Source organism: Oncorhynchus mykiss, chromosome 8 (genome assembly GCF_057628025.1).
Source record: "Oncorhynchus mykiss isolate SJ-2025 chromosome 8, ASM5762802v1, whole genome shotgun sequence".
NCBI classification, from domain to species: domain Eukaryota; kingdom Metazoa; phylum Chordata; class Actinopteri; order Salmoniformes; family Salmonidae; genus Oncorhynchus; species Oncorhynchus mykiss.
In genome coordinates this window covers 76113361-76132344 of record NC_143029.1, presented here as the reverse complement: position 1 = coordinate 76132344, position 18984 = coordinate 76113361, and the positions used below count along the sequence as shown (strand labels likewise).

The 18984-nt window shown below is 42.6% G+C and overlaps 2 protein-coding genes across 3 annotated transcripts; one reads left to right on the top strand and one right to left on the bottom strand.

Annotated features, from left to right (window-relative positions):
• Positions 1 to 857: 857 nt before the first annotated feature.
• Positions 858 to 14104, top strand: LOC110530562 (nectin-4). Of its 2 annotated transcripts, XM_021613749.3 has the most exons (12): positions 870 to 1334; positions 1471 to 1583; positions 3221 to 3418; positions 3598 to 3765; positions 4011 to 4289; positions 4377 to 4494; positions 12094 to 12245; positions 12459 to 12624; positions 12863 to 12938; positions 13063 to 13125; positions 13239 to 13451; positions 13574 to 14104. In XM_021613749.3, exons 2-12 carry the CDS (start codon positions 1520 to 1522, stop codon positions 13871 to 13873), a joined length of 1797 nt encoding a protein of 598 aa, XP_021469424.1. In that variant the 5' UTR covers positions 870 to 1334; positions 1471 to 1519; the 3' UTR covers positions 13874 to 14104. The 2 variants fall into 2 exon arrangements, with proteins under 2 accessions (XP_021469425.1, XP_021469424.1); XM_021613750.3 differs by having other exon boundaries at positions 858 to 1583.
• A 343-nt stretch (positions 14105 to 14447) lies between these two features.
• Positions 14448 to 17121, bottom strand: LOC110530563 (uncharacterized). The gene is given in 3 exon segments (XM_021613751.3): positions 14448 to 14623; positions 14626 to 15516; positions 16675 to 17121. Coding segments are annotated over 3 exon segments (1203 nt in total). The 5' UTR covers positions 16955 to 17121; the 3' UTR covers positions 14448 to 14591.
• Between the last annotated feature and the right edge of the window lie 1863 nt (positions 17122 to 18984).

The window sequence follows — 18984 nt, the reverse complement described above, 5'->3', positions numbered from 1 at the left end:
GACAGAGCTGGTCCGACAGAGCCATGGCCCAGTGAGATACGGGTGCCGGCCCAGGTAGATAGAAACAGATAAGTCTGAGACTTTTGGGTAAAACACTGGGGTACATCCTCATTGGAAATGAGGCACAAGTGTCTCCAAGTCTACAATATCTCATGCAACACCATTATTTACATACACAAATAACTGGTCATGGAACTGTATTCAAAACAAATTCAAAACAATAACCACTTCAATAGTTAAATAAAGGTTCAAATAAAAAAATATATAAATAAAATAATAGAGAAACGGCAATATGCAAGATTTAATCTCCACAGTAACATGAACTCACAAGGCCAAAAGCACAATAACATTCTAGTCCTGGTAGTAAAATACATGTCAGTATGTTCACTTTTTCAAAATGGTCTTGGTCTGAAACAAATGTAGACCTTATCATGTATTTTTGTAACAACAGCATCCTCCTTTCTTATTTTCAAGGAACAACTGCCTTGTTCAACAGATTCGATCTTGCCACCTTTCGGTTACTAGTCCAACGCTCTAACCACTAGGCTACCTGCCGCCCCCTTGTGAATACCCATAATTAATATCAAACAAAACATCTACAATTCCGGGCCAATATATGACTGTAGACCTCGGTAAGAGTGAAAGTGACCAATTAGACGTCAACGTTACTTATTGAAATTAGATTTTATCTGATTCAATAGTAATTTCCATTAATCTGGCCAAATACGTTTAGATTTAAATACGACTAGAGCCATTTGAGAATAGACCACTTATAGATTAGGTGTACAGCATTGTGCATTGCATTGTGTCAAATAAAATAATTCACTGTTGTATGGTCAGACTTAAAAGACAAAAAAGGAGGCTACTTTACGTTGTATGATAATTAGGGGGTGGAGAGAGACGCAGGCAGTAAAATATGTATTCAACAATGGAATGCAAAAGCTTGAGCAAAGTGTAAATTCGAGACATTTCACAGAAGAATGTTAGTCTTGTGTAGGCTAATGACTTAATCTAATTATTTTCCGATGTTGTAGAGCAAGTAGTGTTACCCGATTGTCTGGTGTTTTGCAACTGTTCGAGTTGGAATGAACATTTTACCTCGTGCGTCAGGTAGGCTACGGACTACGAATACCTGGAGAGTGAGCGAAAGAAATGTTTGAAAAGTAAACCGAAAAGTTGGGACCTTTTTTTCTTGTTACTGAATATTTGGAATGTAGTTATACTGTAGAAAATGTGTACACAATTTGTGTGCTACTGTAAATAAATCGAGCAGCTTTGGTTTGATTGGCAAGACCTACGAAGAGACACGAACACCTGACGCACAGTCCACCGCCGTAAGCTTGTCTACAAATGTTTCTCCAAATAGGCTACTCCAATGGCAACACTTTACTCTCATGTTTTTAATAATAATGAGATTACGAAAATGCATTATTTCATACCATTTTGAAGCTTGTTGTTCAACTTGGATAGATTTTGGAACTCCCTAAGATTGATATTGGGAGTGCCACTGAATCAAGGGATGGAGTTACCTGTCCCGGGCCAGAGCCAGTGGGGCACAGCGTGGTTGGTGCTATGGGCATTTGGTAAGATTTGGGAATGTTTATTAGATTTTTTTCTTTAAAAAAATACAAATGTGAAGCCTAATTGTATTGTGTATATCTGGGTATGTATGTTTGTTGCATACCTGACACTATAAGGAAAGGGAGCGGTGACAAGTACTGATCGGCATCATAGAAATGTACTAGCGTAACATTCTTTGGAAAACAAAGTGCAGGCTACTTCCTTGCTGTTATCTTTTTGTTTTGATTAGTAGTGAGTGTTTCAACAAACACATTTTTGTAGCATGTGTAGGCCTATACCTGTGTTTAAAAGTAAGCTTCCTGTGTGGTGCACTCTGTTAGTGTGTTAATATAGGCCTTAGCATAACTGCCAAACTGAGGTGTGATAAAGGTCAATGAATGCCATGAACAGGAAAAGCAAGTAACACAGCTTTGTGGCACTAACGACCTCTGTCTGAGGCCCTGTGTGCGCCTGTCTGTTTCTCCCGTTTGTAAAATAGGTCACAACAAGTCCCTTTTTGTGTTCACTAGAAATAAGTGTGAGCCTGTGTGTGAGTTTGTTTGCATTCCTCTGTGGGTCTGTGTCCTTGTTCTTGTGTGGTTGAAATGAACGGAATGACTCGTATACAGGTAACATGCCAAAATAAAGGAAACACTTGGATAAATGAGAGATACAAAATATATTGAAAGCTGGTGCTTCCACATGTGTGGTTCCTGAGTTAATTAATCAAGTTGCCTATTATTTTGGCCACCATGGCTAGAAGAAAATATGTATATTTATTTAACTAGACAAGTCAGTTAAGAACAAATGTTTATTTTACATTGACGGCCTACCCCGGCAAAACCCTCCCCTAACCCCAGATGATGCTGGGACTATTATGCACTGCCCTATGGGACTGCCGATCACGGCCGGTTGTGATACAGCCCAGAATCAAACCAGGGTCTGTAATGACACCTCTAGCAGACCGCTGCGCCATTCTGGAGCCTTAAGATCTCAGTGACTTTCAAAGAATGGGCTCAAAGGAGCATAGGGTCGTGGAATAGGGGCCTGAGGGCACACAGTCTGTGAATGTATTGTAATGTTTTTAAAATTGTATAATCTGCCTTAATTTTTCTGGACCCCAGGAAGAGTACTCTGCCAGGGGATCCATAATAAATACAAATAGGGGGTTAGAAGGGTGTGTGTGTGTGTGTGTCTCGGTCACCAAATCTCAACCCAATTGAACACTTGTGGGAGATTCTGGAGTGTCCCTTGAGACTGCGACTCCACCAGCATCAACAAAACATGATATAGATTTTCTCGTGGAAGAAGGGTGTCGAGTTCCAGACACTTGTAGAATCTATGCCAGGGTGCATTGAAGCTGTTCTGGCAGTTTGTGTTGGGCCAACGCCCTATTAACACTTTACAGTATGTTGGTGTTTTCTTTATTTTGGCAGTTACATGTATGTGCCATGGTCTTTCAACTGCGGGTGTAATCATTAATGAGTGAAGGAATCATTAACTACAGACAGTCTATACCCACCTCAACACTTCAAAGGGCAATGTTTGCGATTCCTTGTTTGTTATAGTGATGATGCATTACTCTTTCTCCACACCGTCACTCACCCTGTTTTGCTTTCTCTAACGCACACACACACACACACACCTCTCTCTCATACAGCAGTGTGTGTGAGGGGTGGGTTTGTGGAGCCTCCTCCATCCTTCTCCCTGCGTTCCTTGACGGAGGTTGAGACGCGGCTGCCCTGTCAGTTTCAAGTTCAGGAGGAGGAGCAGGTAGTTCAGGTCAGCTGGTTCAAGGAGCTACCTGATGGCACCAAAGAACAAATCATCACTGCCCACCTCACAGAGGGACACACAGGTTGGTGCATCATGCCCTCACCAACTCACACAGAGTAGACGGCCATCTTAACCACTTAGTCACTCAATCACTATAATCATAATGTTGTTTTCTTGCATTTGTCTGCAAGGATTGTAATGTTTACCAGGAATAAATCTGTCTTTGTCTCTCTGTTTGTCTTTCTGTCTTATGTCTGTCAGAGTTTGGGCGATACTCTGGGAGAGTGAGGTTTGAGAGCAGTAGCCCCACAGTGGACTCTGCCCTGCTCATCATGAACACGGAGGAGTCTTATGAGGGGAAATACACCTGTCACATCAGCACATTCCCCTATGGGAACTTTGAGAGGCAGCTGTCACTCACTGTGTGGAGTAAGACTAATTACTTTCACCATCCTCTTCATCATAGTTGTAAACCATGTGACTATTTTCATTGTTATACTCATCATAGTCATTTCCTGTTAATAACCCCACATTTGACTTGATTAGTTGGAGTCAACCACTGAAGGAAATATCTGTTCTGGCTGACCAAAGCCTTACTTACGCACTCAATTTACCTGCACAACATGGAATCTCATATACCCTGGCCCTGCCCCTCTACCTCCCTTCCCCCCCAGCCCTACCAATCTCCTCTCTGGACCCAGTGGTTCTGGAGGAGGGCCAGTCCTTCCGCATAGCTGCCTCCTGCCGCTCCGTGGCCCGTCCTCCACCTCGACTGACCTGGGATACGGATCTCCCTGGTCAGAACCAGACCCGCAGCTCCGAGGGCGGGGCCGTGTCCACCCACTTCTCCCTGCACCCCCTGAGGAGTATGAACGGCATGCGGCTGGACTGCCTCGTCTGGCACCCTGCTCTGGAGCAACCCCGGAGGATCAGTAACCGCCTGGTGGTGCAATGTGAGTTTACCCTCAGCTGTCACTGTGGTGGGATAGTATAATTAAATGGTCATGCTTGGATTAAAGTGACAAAGTTTATGTTGACAGTTCCCCCAGATGCAGCTGTCACCGGCTATAATGGAAACTGGTACATGGGACTGAAGGGAGCTGAACTCAAGTGTGAGACTGGAGGAAACCCCAAACCACAGAGCTTCACCTGGACCAGGTATTACCTGCCTGACTGTTTCTGTCTGTCATTATTTGCGTAATGTAACACTTTGCACTATAAAATGTACTATTCAAATATTTGCAAGAGAAACACATGCACGATAAAGTGTCAACTAGAGGAGGGTGTCTTCCTCTTTGTTCCATTCAATATGGAATAAATACATTGTCGAGTTGCAGAATTAGAAAACCGATTGAAAGGGATACATTTTCACACGAGTGAGCGAGCCAGGGAGGGGAGGGAGCCATGGAGGGAGGAAGCTCTGGAGACGCCTCTTAAGCACTTAATCATAGTGCCTCGCTTTAAATATCACTCTAATACACTGTAAAACACAGGGTCTGCGCGTAATTAAAGATTCTTCTCTGAGCATTACAATAATGACAGCACACACAATTAAATACTCACTATTGCAGCATGCTAACAAATCGTGTGTCTGTTTCCGCAGAAGTTAAAAATAATTGAAGAAGCGATACTTTTCCAAAATTGCTCTAAATGTACTGTATATAGAGTATCACATTTATGGCATGTTTCTAAAACCTTAATGCATTTGAATGAAAATAAACCCTATCAGTATAATTATTGTCAAACATGTATTCAGTGTCAGATGTAATCTCTGGCTTTGATTCCATTATAAAGGATTGGTTATAAGGTGGGGCTGAGTGAGTAAGAAGAGAAATGTGAGAAGCCCCTTGTTGGGCTGAGCAGTAAAATGGCAGCCTGGCTGGCACAGTGAAACTTGGGCAACTTGAGCCCTCTCAGTGGACCTAGTTCCTGGCGGGATCAGAAACTGCCTCTCTATTATAGTTCCTGGGACGTCTGAGCTTATTCAGGGGCCTCTTAGTCTTCCTTCATATAGTAGTTGGCTCGTACCAAGCCAAGCGGCATTTGTCTATTCAGATCAATAGGAGCAGTAATTAAACTGGTTTTACAGATGAAGGCAAATTGCTGGTTTCCCTTTTGTGGTAACCCTGATGTAACAAATGTATTTAGCTAAAACACCTCACCAATGCACACTGACCTATTGTTTGGATGTAATTATAGGCTACTTCTGTGTAGCTTAGTTGACATTCCCTTCAGAGGTTTATATTCTGGTAATGTTTTGCTGAACAAAAGGCCTTAACATTTTTTTTCGTAAATAGACTTAGAACTTTTGAATTGTGTATTGATCAACCCTGTCCGATACATCTGCCTTCATGAACATAGCCGTTGTTTCATGCAGTGAGTCTGCTATTCCATTAGTCATACAGTGCATTCTGAAAGTATTCAGACCCCTTCACTTTTTCCACATTTTATTACGTTACAGCCTTATTCTAAAATTGATTAAATATATTTTCCCCCTTAATCTACACACAATGCCCCATAATGAAAAAGTTAGTTTAATTTTTTTTTTTAGCAAATGTGTGTGTGTATGTATATATACAGTGGGGCAAAAAAGTATTTAGTCAGCCACCAATTGTGCAAGTTCTCCCACTTAAAAAGATGAGGGGCCTGTAATTTTCATCATAGGTACACTTCAACTATGACAGACAAAATGAAAAAAAAATCCAGAAAATCACATTGTAGGATTTTTAATGAATTTATTTGCAAATTATGGTGGAAAATAAGTATTTGGTCACCTACAAACAAGCAAGATTTCTGGCTCTCACAGACCTGTAACTTCTTTTAAGAGGCTCCTCTGTCCTCCACTCGTTACCAGTATTAATGGCACCTGTTTGAACTAGTTATCAGTATAAAAGACACCTGTGCACCAGGCTGGGAAGACTGAATCTACAATAGGTAAGCAGCTTGGTTTGAAGAAATCAACTGTGGGAGCAATTATTAGGAAATGGAAGACATACAAGACCACTGATAATCTCCCTCGATCTGGGGCTCCACACAAGATCTCACCCCGTGGGGTCAAAATGATCACAAGAACGGTGAGCAAAAATCCCAGAACCACACGGGGGGACCTAGTGAATGACCTGCAGAGAGCTGGGACCAAAGTAACAAAGCCTACCATCAGTAACACACTACGCCGCCAGGGACTCAAATCCTGCAGTGCCAGACGTGTCCCCCTGCTTAAGCCAGTACATGTCCAGGGCCGTCTGAAGTTTGCTAGAGAGCATTTGGATGATTCAGAAGAAGATTGGGAGAATGTCATATGGTCAGATGAAACCAAAATAGAACAAAGAATGACCAATAGGACAAAGAATGCTGAGTTGCATCCAAAGAACACCATACCTACTGTGAAGCATGGGGGTGGAAACATCATGCTTTGGGGCTGTTTTTCTGCCAAGGGACCAGGACGACTGATCTGTGTAAAGGAAAGAATGAATGGGGCCATGTATCGTGAGATTTTGAGTGAAACCCTCCTTCCATCAGCAAGGGCATTGAAGATGAAACGTGGCTGGGTCTTTCAGCATGACAGTGATCCCAAACACACCCGGGCAACGAAGGAGTGGCTTCGTAAGAAGCATTTCAAGGTCCTGGAGTGGCCTAGCCAGTCTCCAGATCTCATCCCCATAGAAAATCTTTGGAGGGAGTTGAAAGTCTGTGTTGCCCAGCAACATCCCCAAAACATCACTGCTCTAGAGGAGATCTGCATGGAGGAATGGGCCAAAATACCAGCAACAGTGTGTGAAAACCTTGTGAAGACTTACAGAAAACGTTTGACCTCTCATTGCCAACAAAGGGTATATAACAAAGTATTGAGATAAACTTTTGTTATTGACCAAGTACTTATTTTCCGCAAATAAATTCATAAAAAATCCTACAATGTGATTTTCTGCATTTTTTTCCTCATTTTGTCTGTCATAGTTGAAGTGTACCTATGATGAAAATGACAGGCCTCTCATCTTTTTAAGTGGGAGAACTTGCACAATTGGTGGCTGACTAAATACTTTTTTGCCCAACTATATAATAAAAAATATTATTTACATAAGTATTCAGACCCTTTGCTAGGAGCTCAGGTGCATCCTGTTTCCATTTATCATCCTTGAGATGTTTCTACAACTTGATTGGATTCCACCTGTGGTAAATTCAATTGATTGGACACGATTTGGAATGGCACACACCTGTCTAAATAAGGTCCACAGTTGACAGTGCATGTCAGAGCAAAAACCCAGCCATGTGTTCAAAGGAATTGTCCGTAGATCTCCAAGACAGGATTGTGTCTCGGCACAGCTCTGGGGAAGGGTACCAAAACGTTTCTGCAGCATTGAAGGTCCCCAAGAACACAGTGGCGTCCGTCATTCTTAAATGGATGAAGTTTGGAACCATCAAGACTCTTCCTAGAGCTGGCTGCCCGGCCAAATGGAGCAATTGGGGGAGAAAGACCTTTGTCAGGGAGGTGACCAAGAACCTAATGGTCACTCTGACAGAGCTCTAGAGTTCATCTGTGGAGATGGGAGAACCTTCCAGAAGGACAACCATCTCTGCAGCACTCCACCAATCAGGCCTTTATGGTAGAGTGGCCAGACGGAAGCCACTGCTCAGTAAAATGCACATGACGGTCTGCTTTGAGTTTGCCAAAAGGCACCTAATGGACTGTCAGACCTTGAGAAACAAGATTCTCTGGTCTGATGAAACCAAGATTGTACTCTTTGACGTGAATGCCAGGTGTCACATCTGGAGGAAACCAGGCACCGCTCATCAGCTGGCCAATGCCATCCCTAAGGTGGAGCATAAGGGTGGCAGCATCATGCTGTGGAAATGTTTTCCAACGGCAAGGACTGGGAGACTAGTCCAGGATCGAGGGAAAGATGAACAGAAAAGTACAGAGATCCTTGATGAAAACCTGATCCAGAGTGCTCAGGACCTCATACTGGGGCGACGGTTCACCATCCAACAAGACAACGACCCTAAGCACACAGTCAGCACACAGCCAAGACAATGCAGGAGTGGTTTCGGGACAAGTCTCTGAATGTCCTTGAGTGGCCCAGCCAGAGCCTGGACTTGAACCCGATCGAACATCTCTGGAGAGACCTAAAAATAGCTGTGGAGCGACACTCCCCATCCAAGCTGACCGGGCTTGAGAGGATCTGCAGAGAAGAATGGTAGAAACTCATCAAAAACAGGCGTGCCAAGCTTGTGGCTTCATACCCAAGAAGACTAAGCTGTAATCGTGCTTCAACACCTGCATTGCTTGCTGTTTGGGGTTTTAGGCTGGATTTCAGATATATATGATGTACGAAGGGCTATATAAATAAATTTGATTTTGATTTAATCACTGCCAAAGGTGCTTCAACAAAGTACTGAGTAAAGGATCTGAATAGTTACATAAATGTGATATTTCAGTTTTTTGCTTGTCATTATGGGGAATTGTGTGTAGATAAAAACAACATTTTAGAATAAGGCTGTAACGCAACAAAATGTGGAAAAAGTGAAGGGCTCTGAATACTTTACGAATGCACTGTAAGTACGCTCATATATATATATATATATGTATATCAGTGCCTTGCGAAAGTATTCGGCCCCCTTGAACTTTGCGACCTTTTGCCACATTTCAGGCTTCAAACAAAGATATAAAACTGTATTTTTTTGTGAAGAATCAACAACAAGTGGGACACAATCATGAAGTGGAACGACATTTATTGGATATTTCAAACTTTTTTAACAAATCAAAAACTGAACAATTGGGCGTGCAAAATTATTCAGCCCCCTTAATTTAATACTTTGTAGCGCCACCTTTTGCTGCGATTACAGCTGTAAGTCGCTCGGGGTATGTCTCTATCAGTTTTGCACATCGAGAGACTGAAATTTTTTCCCATTCCTCCTTGCAAAACAGCTCGAGCTCAGTTAGGTTGGATGGAGAGCATTTGTGAACAGCAGTTTTCAGTTCTTTCCACAGATTCTCGATTGGATTCAGGTCTGGACTTTGACTTGGCCATTCTAACACCTGGATATGTTTATTTTTGAACCATTCCATGGTAGATTTTGCTTTATGTTTTGGATCATTGTCTTGTTGGAAGACAGATCTCCGTCCCAGTCTCAGGTCTTTTGCAGACTCCGTCAGGTTTTCTTCCAGAATGGTCCTGTATTTGGCTCCATCCATCTTCCCATCAATTCTAACCATCTTCCCTGTCCCTGCTGAAGAAAAGCAGGCCCAAACCATGATGCTGCCACCACCATGTTTGACAGTGGGGATGGTGTGTTCAGCTGTGTTGCTTTTACGCCAAACATAACGTTTTGTATTGTTGCCAAAAAGTTCAATTTTGGTTTCATCTGACCAGAGCACCTTCTTCCACATGTTTGGTGTGTCTCCCAGGTGGCTTGTGGCAAACTTTAAACGACACTTTTTATGGATATCTTTAAGAAATGGCTTTCTTCTTGCCACTCTTCCATAAAGGCCAGATTTGTGCAATATACGACTGATTGTTGTCCTATGGACAGAGTCTCCCACCTCAGCTGTAGATCTCTGCAGTTCATCCAGAGTGATCATGGGCCTCTTGGCTGCATCTCTGATCAGTCTTCTCCTTGTATGAGCTGAAAGTTTAGAGGGACGGCCAGGTCTTGGTAGATTTGCAGTGGTCTGATACTCCTTCCATTTCAATATTATCGCTTGCACAGTGCTCCTTGGGATGTTTAAAGCTTGGGAAATATTTTTGTATCCAAATCCGGCTTTAAACTTCTTCACAACAGTATCTCGGACCTGTCTGGTGTGTTCCTTGTTCTTCATGATGCTCTCTGCGCTTTTAACGGACCTCTGAGACTATCACAGTGCAGGTGCATTTATACGGAGACTTGATTACACACAGGTGGATTGTATTTATCATCATTAGTCATTTAGGTCAACATTGGATCATTCAGAGATCCTCACTGAACTTCTGGAGAGAGTTTGCTGCACTGAAAGTAAAGGGGCTGAATAATTTTGCACGCCCAATGTTTCAGTTTATGATTTGTTAAAAAAGTTTGAAATATCCAATAAATGTCGTTCCACTTCATGATTGTGTCCCACTTGTTGTTGATTCTTCACAAAAAAATACAGTTTTATATCTTTATGTTTGAAGCCTGAAATGTGGCAAAAGGTCGCAAAGTTCAAGGGGGCCGAATACTTTCGCAAGGCACTGTACATACACACATAGTTGAAGTTGGAAGTTTACATGCACCTTAGCCAAATACATTTAAATTCAGTTTTCAAAACTCCTGACATTTAATCCTTGTAAAATTCCCTGTCTTAAGCCAGTTAGGATCACCACTTTATTTTAAGAATGTGAAATGTCAGAATAATAGTACAGAGAGTGATTTATTTCAGCTGTTATTTGTTTCATCACATTCCCAGTGGTTCAGAAGTTTACATACACTCAATTAGTATTTGATAGCATTGCCTTTAAATTGTTTAACTTGGGTCACACGTTTCGGGTAGCCTTCCACAAGCTTCCCACAATAAAGTGGGTGAATTTTGGCCCATTCCTCCTGACAGAGATGGTGTAACTGAGTCAGGTTTGTAGGCCTCTTTGCTCGCACATGCCTTTTCAGTTCTGCCCACAAATATTCTATGGGATTGAGGTCAGGGCTTTGTGATGGCCACTCCAATACCTTGACTTGTTGTCCTTAAGCCATTTTGCCACAACTTTGGAGGTATGCTTGGGGTCATTGTGCATTTAGAAGACCCATTTGCGACCAAGCTTTAACTTCCTGACTGATGTCTTGAGATGTTGCTTCAATATATCCATATAATTTCCCTTCCTCATGAAGCCATCTATTTTGTGAAGTCCACCAGTCCCTCCTGCAGCGAAGTACCCCCGCAACATGATGCTGCCACCCCCGTGCATCATTGTTGGGATGGTGTTCTTCAGCAAGCCTTCCTCTTTTTCCTCCAAACATAACGATGGTCATTATGATCAAACAGTTTTATTTTTGTTTCAGACCAGAGGACATTTCTCCATGTGCAGTTGCAAACCGTAGTCTGGCTTTTTTTATGGCGGTTTTGGATCAGTGGCTTCTTCCTTGCTGAGCGGCCTTTCAGGTTATGTCGATATAGGACTCGTTTTACTGTGGATATAGATACTTTTGTACCTGTTTCCTCCAGCATCTTCACACGGTCCTTTGCTGTTGTTCTGGGATTGATTTGCACTTTTCTCACCAAAGTACGTTCATCTCTAGGAGACAGAGCTGCTAGAGCTGCTGTAAATACTGTTATTGTGAAGTGGAAAGGTCTAGGAGCAACAACGGCTTGCCGGGAAGTGGTAGGTCACACACGCTCACAGAACGGGTCCGCAGAGTGCCGAAGCGCATAGCACTTAAAAAATTGTCTTTCCATGACTGGCCTGCACAGAGCCCTGACCTCAGCCCCATCAAACACCTTTGGGATGAATTGGAACACCTACTGCGAGCCAGGCCTAATCGCCCAACATCGTTAATGCTCATGGCTCAATTGCGCAGCAATGTTCCAACATCTAGTGGGAAGCCTTCTCAGAAGAGTGGAGGCTGTTGTAGCAGCAAAGGGAAGACCAACTCCATATTCATGCCTATGATTTTGGAATGAGATATTCAATGAGAAGGTTTCCACATACTTTTGGTCATGTAGTGCATGTTAATTAGGTTACGATTACATTGTTGAGTAGCTCAGTATTAATATGGGCAATCTTCTTTAATGTATGTGTTTGTCTCCATCTGCAGGGGTGGTAAGGCCCTGCCAGACGGTCTCACAGTGAATGGAGCGAGGCTTCTGTTTGGCCGAGCCCTGAGACAGAATGACACTGGAGTTTATGAATGTGTGGTGAACAACGGCATTGGGACAAGGAAAGTAGAATCGAACATCACAGTGACAGGTAATGGGCAAAGTTACTCCTGTATTTTGGGAGAACCTGGACAGCATAATAGAACTTATCTCCCGCTGTGTTTGGTAGCATTTGTGCAACATTGCTGCCCCCTTGTGATGATCTGAAATACCAACTTTGCTCAAATAGAAAATCTGCAACTTATCTCTATCACTGCAGTTGGTTGTTTGTTTACAATTGTGTATGTTCCCATCCCTCCCATAGAGAAAATTCGCAGTGTGCAGGAAACCACTGTTGACACTCTAGTGATGATCATTATAGTTGTGGCTGCTGGGGTTTTGGTCATCGTCATGATCATCATCATCATTTTAGTCAACCGATACCACAGGCGCAAAAACAGAAAATTAGAGATGGAGCTTAGCGAAAGAACGTGAGTTGATTTCCACAATACTTTGCTCCCCCTTTACATTTTAGTCATTTAGCAGATTATGTTATCCAGAGTGATTTACAGGAGCAATTAGGATTAAGTGCCTTGCTCAAGGGCACATCTGCAATTGTTCACCTAGTTGGCTCTGGGATTCGGACCAGCAACCTTTTGGTTACTTGCCCAATGCTCTTAACCCCTATCCTCAAATCCCCTTCAGTTTGACATTCTCTGTCTTTCACAGGTTAAAAATCAACACACTCTCCAGACAGGACTCCTCCCGGAGACTCAACTCTGTCAGCACAGACCCCAGAGGACAGGTACTCAGTACTTTACATACTCAACTGAAAATTGGAGCAAAATAGATTAACTGTCATGATCAGTTAGTATCTACTTGTGAATGACTGTGATACCCCAAATAATTCTCTCTACTTTTCACACCAGAATGAAGACTGTACACTACTCAGACTAGACAGTAGAATGAAAAACAGCCTAATGTCCCTTGAGGTGAGTCCATAAAATATTTTTTAGCAATATTCTACATTTACAACATGTCCACTATCAAATATTTTTTTTCATTGATGTTTAATCTATGGCATTATTTGGATCCTTCCTTTTAGGACCGTCCCATCTACATAGGCAGTGAATCATCCCTGGGTGGGAGGCGGGGGACTGTTGGAGAGGGGGATGTGGACTACCTAGGCCGCCCTGTCCTGTACCAGTCTAGCTGGCATGAGGGCAGAGAGAGTATGAGGGGCGCAGAGATGGAGGGAGAGAGGGAAGAGCGCAGACGAAGGGTGGAGTCGTACCTGAAGAGAAGCAATATGTCCCTGGTGTGTATTTGTTTGATCAAGGAAGAGTATACGTAAAAGTTTAAATGCACATAGGCCTGTGAGTTATTACAAAATAAACTGTTTTTCTCAATGACTTGCAATATGTGGTCTCAATTTTGCAGGACTCTGGCCTTCCTTCCTCCCTTGTCCCCATCAAGCCCCAGGACCAGGATGGCAGTGTGGGGCCCACAGACATCCCCCCAATGCTCAGTGACCTGTGTGGTCAGAGGGAGGGGGTGACCAAAGGGGAAGACTGGGGCCACAGACGGGCAGTGCTGGAGGTTGATGAGGCAGACTGTGACACCAGTTCTTACCAGATCTCAGAGGCGCTCTCCAACCACTTCCACTACAGCAACGGGTTCCTGCGGCCCAAACCACACTCCAACGCCATCCTCCTACACCCCAGAGGACAGATCATCTAGACATGAGGCTTGGCTGAAAAGGGAACTGCACTCAGCTCAACCCTAACCTAGTGGTCATTATACAGAAGTGAGGGTTTGGCAACATGCTCACGTTCATTGCCATTTGTCTTTTTTTTATCAGCATTGTCTTCTTGTATGTCCTATGTAAACAAAATTTACTAGCCTAAGTAGAGAATAGACAAGATTGCACCATCACTTTGTATCAACTATAAACCCAGTCTTGTGTAAGCACTCAGTTGTGATTGTGCTATCATTTTAGCTAACCTTATAGTTCGGATATCCAAATATATCCTGACCTTGTGAGTTAGTTATTTTCATGTTCATTTCAACAACAAATCAAAAGGGCTCAAAGTTGGATAATTCAGATTTTTATTCATACAAATGTATGCATTGACAAAAGCATGTCCATTGTAGTGTTAGTCTGGCATAGGTCTACAAAAACCTAAAGATGATGGAGATCCTCCTCTTAAGCGTTCCTTAAAAGGTTACAAGCAGGAAGCTGTAAACCTGCAACTCTGATCCCTCACTACAGTATATAAGCACCACTAGTGCAACAGTTGTGGTAGGGTCTCACTGCTCTCACTTTATAGAATGGGAAGACAAAAGTAACACACTGCTGCTTTCTGCAAGTGTCTTGATGGTCTTATCAACTCTGTTCTCAGTCATTAGAAAATATTGTTCTACAATGCTCTTAGTTGTCTAGTCATGGTGATAACGATCAGTAGACAGTTTGGTTTGTTGTGAGGCCCTGTGTACTCGCTGGTGTCTGCGGAGATTACTCTGCTGAGCGAAACACCTCCCGCACGTGACACAGCTGTACGGTTTCTCTCCCGTATGAATCCGCTGATGCATCTCCAGGTGACCAAACCGGTCAAAGCTCTTTCCACAGAAGGAGCAAACAAACCACTTCTCTCTTGCTGGGGTTCTCCTTGGGGATACCTTTGCTGAGTTGAAACCATTTGAACTATTTGGGGCAAGTGAGAATACGTTGTTTAGCCAAACATTGGAATATCCTGCACCCTCATTGGCTAGTGTTTGTTTGTCTGATGGCACTCTGGTAGTTGTCCCATCCTGGGTTCTCTCTGGGTGCATGGTTTCTCTGTGCTGTCCTGGCTGTGCCTGAGCCAAATCTGTAGGGGCCCTTCTGTCATTCCAAACAGACTGTGCTCGCATCTCTTCTTTCATAACTCTGTTAATGTCACCCATCTCGGACGATGGACCGCTACTGAGACCCTCCACTGCACTTTGAATGAGCTGTATGTCTGTATCTTGATCCAGTGGATATTGTTCTGTGCACTTATGGTAATCTGGACCCTCTGAGTCACAGTTGCGCTCTGTTAAAGACTCCCAGAGCTGACTCTCTCTCTCATCCACAGCAAACTCAGTTTCCTCATGATCTGATCTCTCTGTGCCATGTTCACTTACTGATGTATGTAGTGAAATTACATCATACTCTTCCTGCTCAGTCTTCACGAACTCTAGTCCACTATCCTTCTCTCTGTGGCCTGACCTGTTCTGTTCAAGTCCCTCTACTTCTTCTGCAGGTGGCTGTGGTCTATTTTGATGCAGTTGGTCGTCTTTCTCTCTGGCATTCTGCTCAAATGAAGTCCTTTCACCAGGATCCTCATCACAGCCTTTGGACCCTGAAAGGGAAGGTTTAAAGGAACTGTCAGTATGTAATGTTTTTTAAATAAAAATGATATTTTACTTTATCTATACAGGGTGGGTCACCATTGAGACCAGGGTCTAATTAAGGGTGCCTTGTGAACAAGAACATACAAAATGTAAGAATAATCAAAACAAACAACTCTCACATATCACCTCCCTTAAACTCTATCTAAACTGTCCAATGAAGACCAGTGAGTCCAATTTCAATGTGGCCTGAAGGCTATTCCATGAGCTGGGGGCATAAAAACTAAATGCATTTTCCCCCAGGTCAATGTAGACCTGCGGGACCTCCGGAACTAGCCAGTCCATAGAGCGGGTCTGAAAATTGCTGTATCTCCAATTAACACATGAGCTGAGGTAGTGGGGGAGTCTGAAGAACTGCTTTATATACAAAAAGTAGCCAATGCTGGGCTCTTCTGGTAATCAGACTCCCAGCCAACAGAACTATATAAAATGCAGTGTTTTGTACAAAAATTATCACAGTGCTGAGTGAGACGATCTAAAAGGTTTTAAAACAGAGGCTGCTGCATGCATGTAGATTATATCACCATATTTAAGTACTGGGAGAAGCATTGCTTGAACAATCTTCCTTCTACTTTCCAAAGTGAGACAGGATTTATTTCTATAAAAGAAACCAATCTTAATTCTCATCTTTTGTCAGTTTTCAGTGCGTTTTAAGAGTATCATCAATCCAAATACCTAAGTACTTATAATGGGGAACTTGCTCAATTTGGGTTCCCGTCAATGTGCAAATATGCAGGTCCTCACGAGTCAACATTACGAGATCTACATAACAACAAACTTGGTTATAGTAGCATTTAGCACTAGTTTAAGATAAGTAGGCAATTTTTGAGTTGAGTCAAAACCATGCTTTAGGTCATGGATGACCTGCTGTACTGAGTGTGCACATGAGTAAATAACTATCTGCATAGAGATTAATGTTACAGATTTTTAAATACCAAAATTGAGAGCACTGCAATAGCAACCCATTATCTACACTAGTTAGGCATTGAGAAATAATTGCCATTGTTAATACTGTATATTTTTTAAGAATTGACCCTTGAGTTGAGATGGACAGCAACACATTTCAGATAGGTCTAGCTAGCTAGTACAGTAAGCCGGAGCTGGCTCACCCTGCTCTGTTCTGCTGGAAGACGAAGAGCATGTGGAAGAACATCCTGCTTCTCGCGCTTTGGACCTTGTCGTTTGCCGTTCGTTCTCCATAAACAATAATTTGATTTTTAAGGCTTCTATTTCATTTTCTCTTCTGCACATTTCCAAGCGTAAAACAGCAAACCCATCATCGAATAATTTACTTATTTCTGCCACCGCAGTTTTGGACAACACATCCATAACGGAGGTTAATTTGGTCTGAAAAGTAACATAATTTGTCATATTTTCCTGGAATAACATTTTATCTGACTAGTGTTATGTTTCTACAGATTTTAAATCTGAAAAAAAACAAGAAATAGTAATAGATGCTCTGCTTTGTTAGCTACCTCATTGACAGATTTTACTTCCGCGAAAGCAAACGGAGGGGAGGAACGAGTGGTCATATGATCATTAAAGAGTCCTACGGTGTCTGTAGAGTAGGGGATGCAGTCCAAACACATTTTTACCCTCTCAGCCCTCGCGATAGTCACTTCCCTCGGCGAAATCCCTATCGAAACCGGATGCAGTTTAATTGCCATTTTAGGTCGAGAATCAATTCACTAACGTTGCCCCCTCGGCCCTCGATTTAGTCAACATTGGAGCAAGTGAAGAACTTGGCTGCAGTCCAAACACGGTATTTTTTTACCCCCTTAGCCCTTGCCATCTTATGTGGAGGTTGCCCCTTCGATTTAGCCCGAGGGAGCGAGTGAACAACGTTAGGTTGCATTCCAAACACTTAAGACACACCCTATCCCCTCAAATTAAGTGGACACTTCTGATGACGTATCATGACGTCTGAAGAGTATGCAGGGCAAGGTGCAAGGGAGGAAGGAATGCTTTTTAAATGGACTTCCCTTGCTCAGAAATTCATCCCGCCATGATTGTGTTTTCAGCCACCGGTGGCTTGTGGGTGCTTTATATGCTCTGCAGTCAATTATGATTGCATGTCAAATCAAAGTTTATTTGTCATGTGCTCTGAATACAACAGATGTAGACCTTACAGTGAAATGCTTACTTATAGGCTCTAACCAATAGTGCAAAAAAGGTATTATATTAATTAACAATAGGTAGGTAAAGAAATCAAACAACAGTAAAAAAGACAAGCTATATACAGTAGCGAGGCCACATACAGACACCGGTTAGCCAGGCTGATTGAGGTAGTATGTACATGTAGATATGGTTAAAGTGACTATGCATATATGATGAACAGAGAGTAGCAGTAGCGTGGGGAGGGGGACACAATGCAAATCATCCGGGTAGCCATTTGATTACCTGTTCAGGAGTCTTATGGCTTGGGGGTAAAAACTGTTGAGAAGTCTTTTTGTCCTCTACTTGGCACTCCGGTACCGCTTGCCATGCGGTAGTAGAGAGAACAGTCTATGACTGGGGTCTTTGACAATTTTTAGGGCCTTCCTCTGACACTGCCTGGTGTAGAGGTCCTGGATGGCAGGCAGCTTATATTAACTATCTAATTATTAATATACACCTACTGTGTGATAGCTAGCTAACTAAAGTTAGTCTGCCTAGTTACTTCTGAAGAAGGAAAATGTTTTAATTCTATAATTTCCCAAAGCTAACCAACCAAAAACATGAGACGTGTTTGTGCATTAGTGCCACAATTTCTAACTTAGTTAAATTTGTTTTTACTTACACTTGTATGTTGACTCCATATTAAAGTTGAGGTTTTAAGTTTTGGCAGAATTTTCTTAGCGGATGTAATCATCGTGAATGGAATTATGGGACGTTTCAGGCCCCGAAGTGAACATAATTGTACACTCGCAAACTCCATTAAAAACGAGGGCTGAGGGGCTTACGTTGCAAACTTTCCTTGCTTGGCTAATCGTTTGGACCAATGACAAATATGGCATTGGAGATTCCCCCAAGGGCATAGGGCCGAGGGCTGTCTACTTTGAGTTTGAAACGCAGCCATTGTCACTTGCGGTGTTGATATGACCCACAATTCATTGTAAATTATAGTCACTGAAGTGTTAAATTTAATCAACAAGGCTGCATTTTCGGCATGTCAGACAAAATTATGCTTGCACGCTAAAAAATATATAGAAATTACATTGATTTTAGCGTTGGCAAATGGGCTTAGTCTCGTAGTGAGGAGCTTATAAAATGTAGCTAGCTTCATAAACATTTTTGGCAATTCTGAAATATATTGGAATAAATGACCAAACTATAAAACTAACTATGGGTAGCTAGCTACCTGACAGCAGTGCTATGTTAGCTTGCTATGTACATTAATAGCTTTAGGTTGGTTGTTTTTAAGCTCAACTTCAAGATTT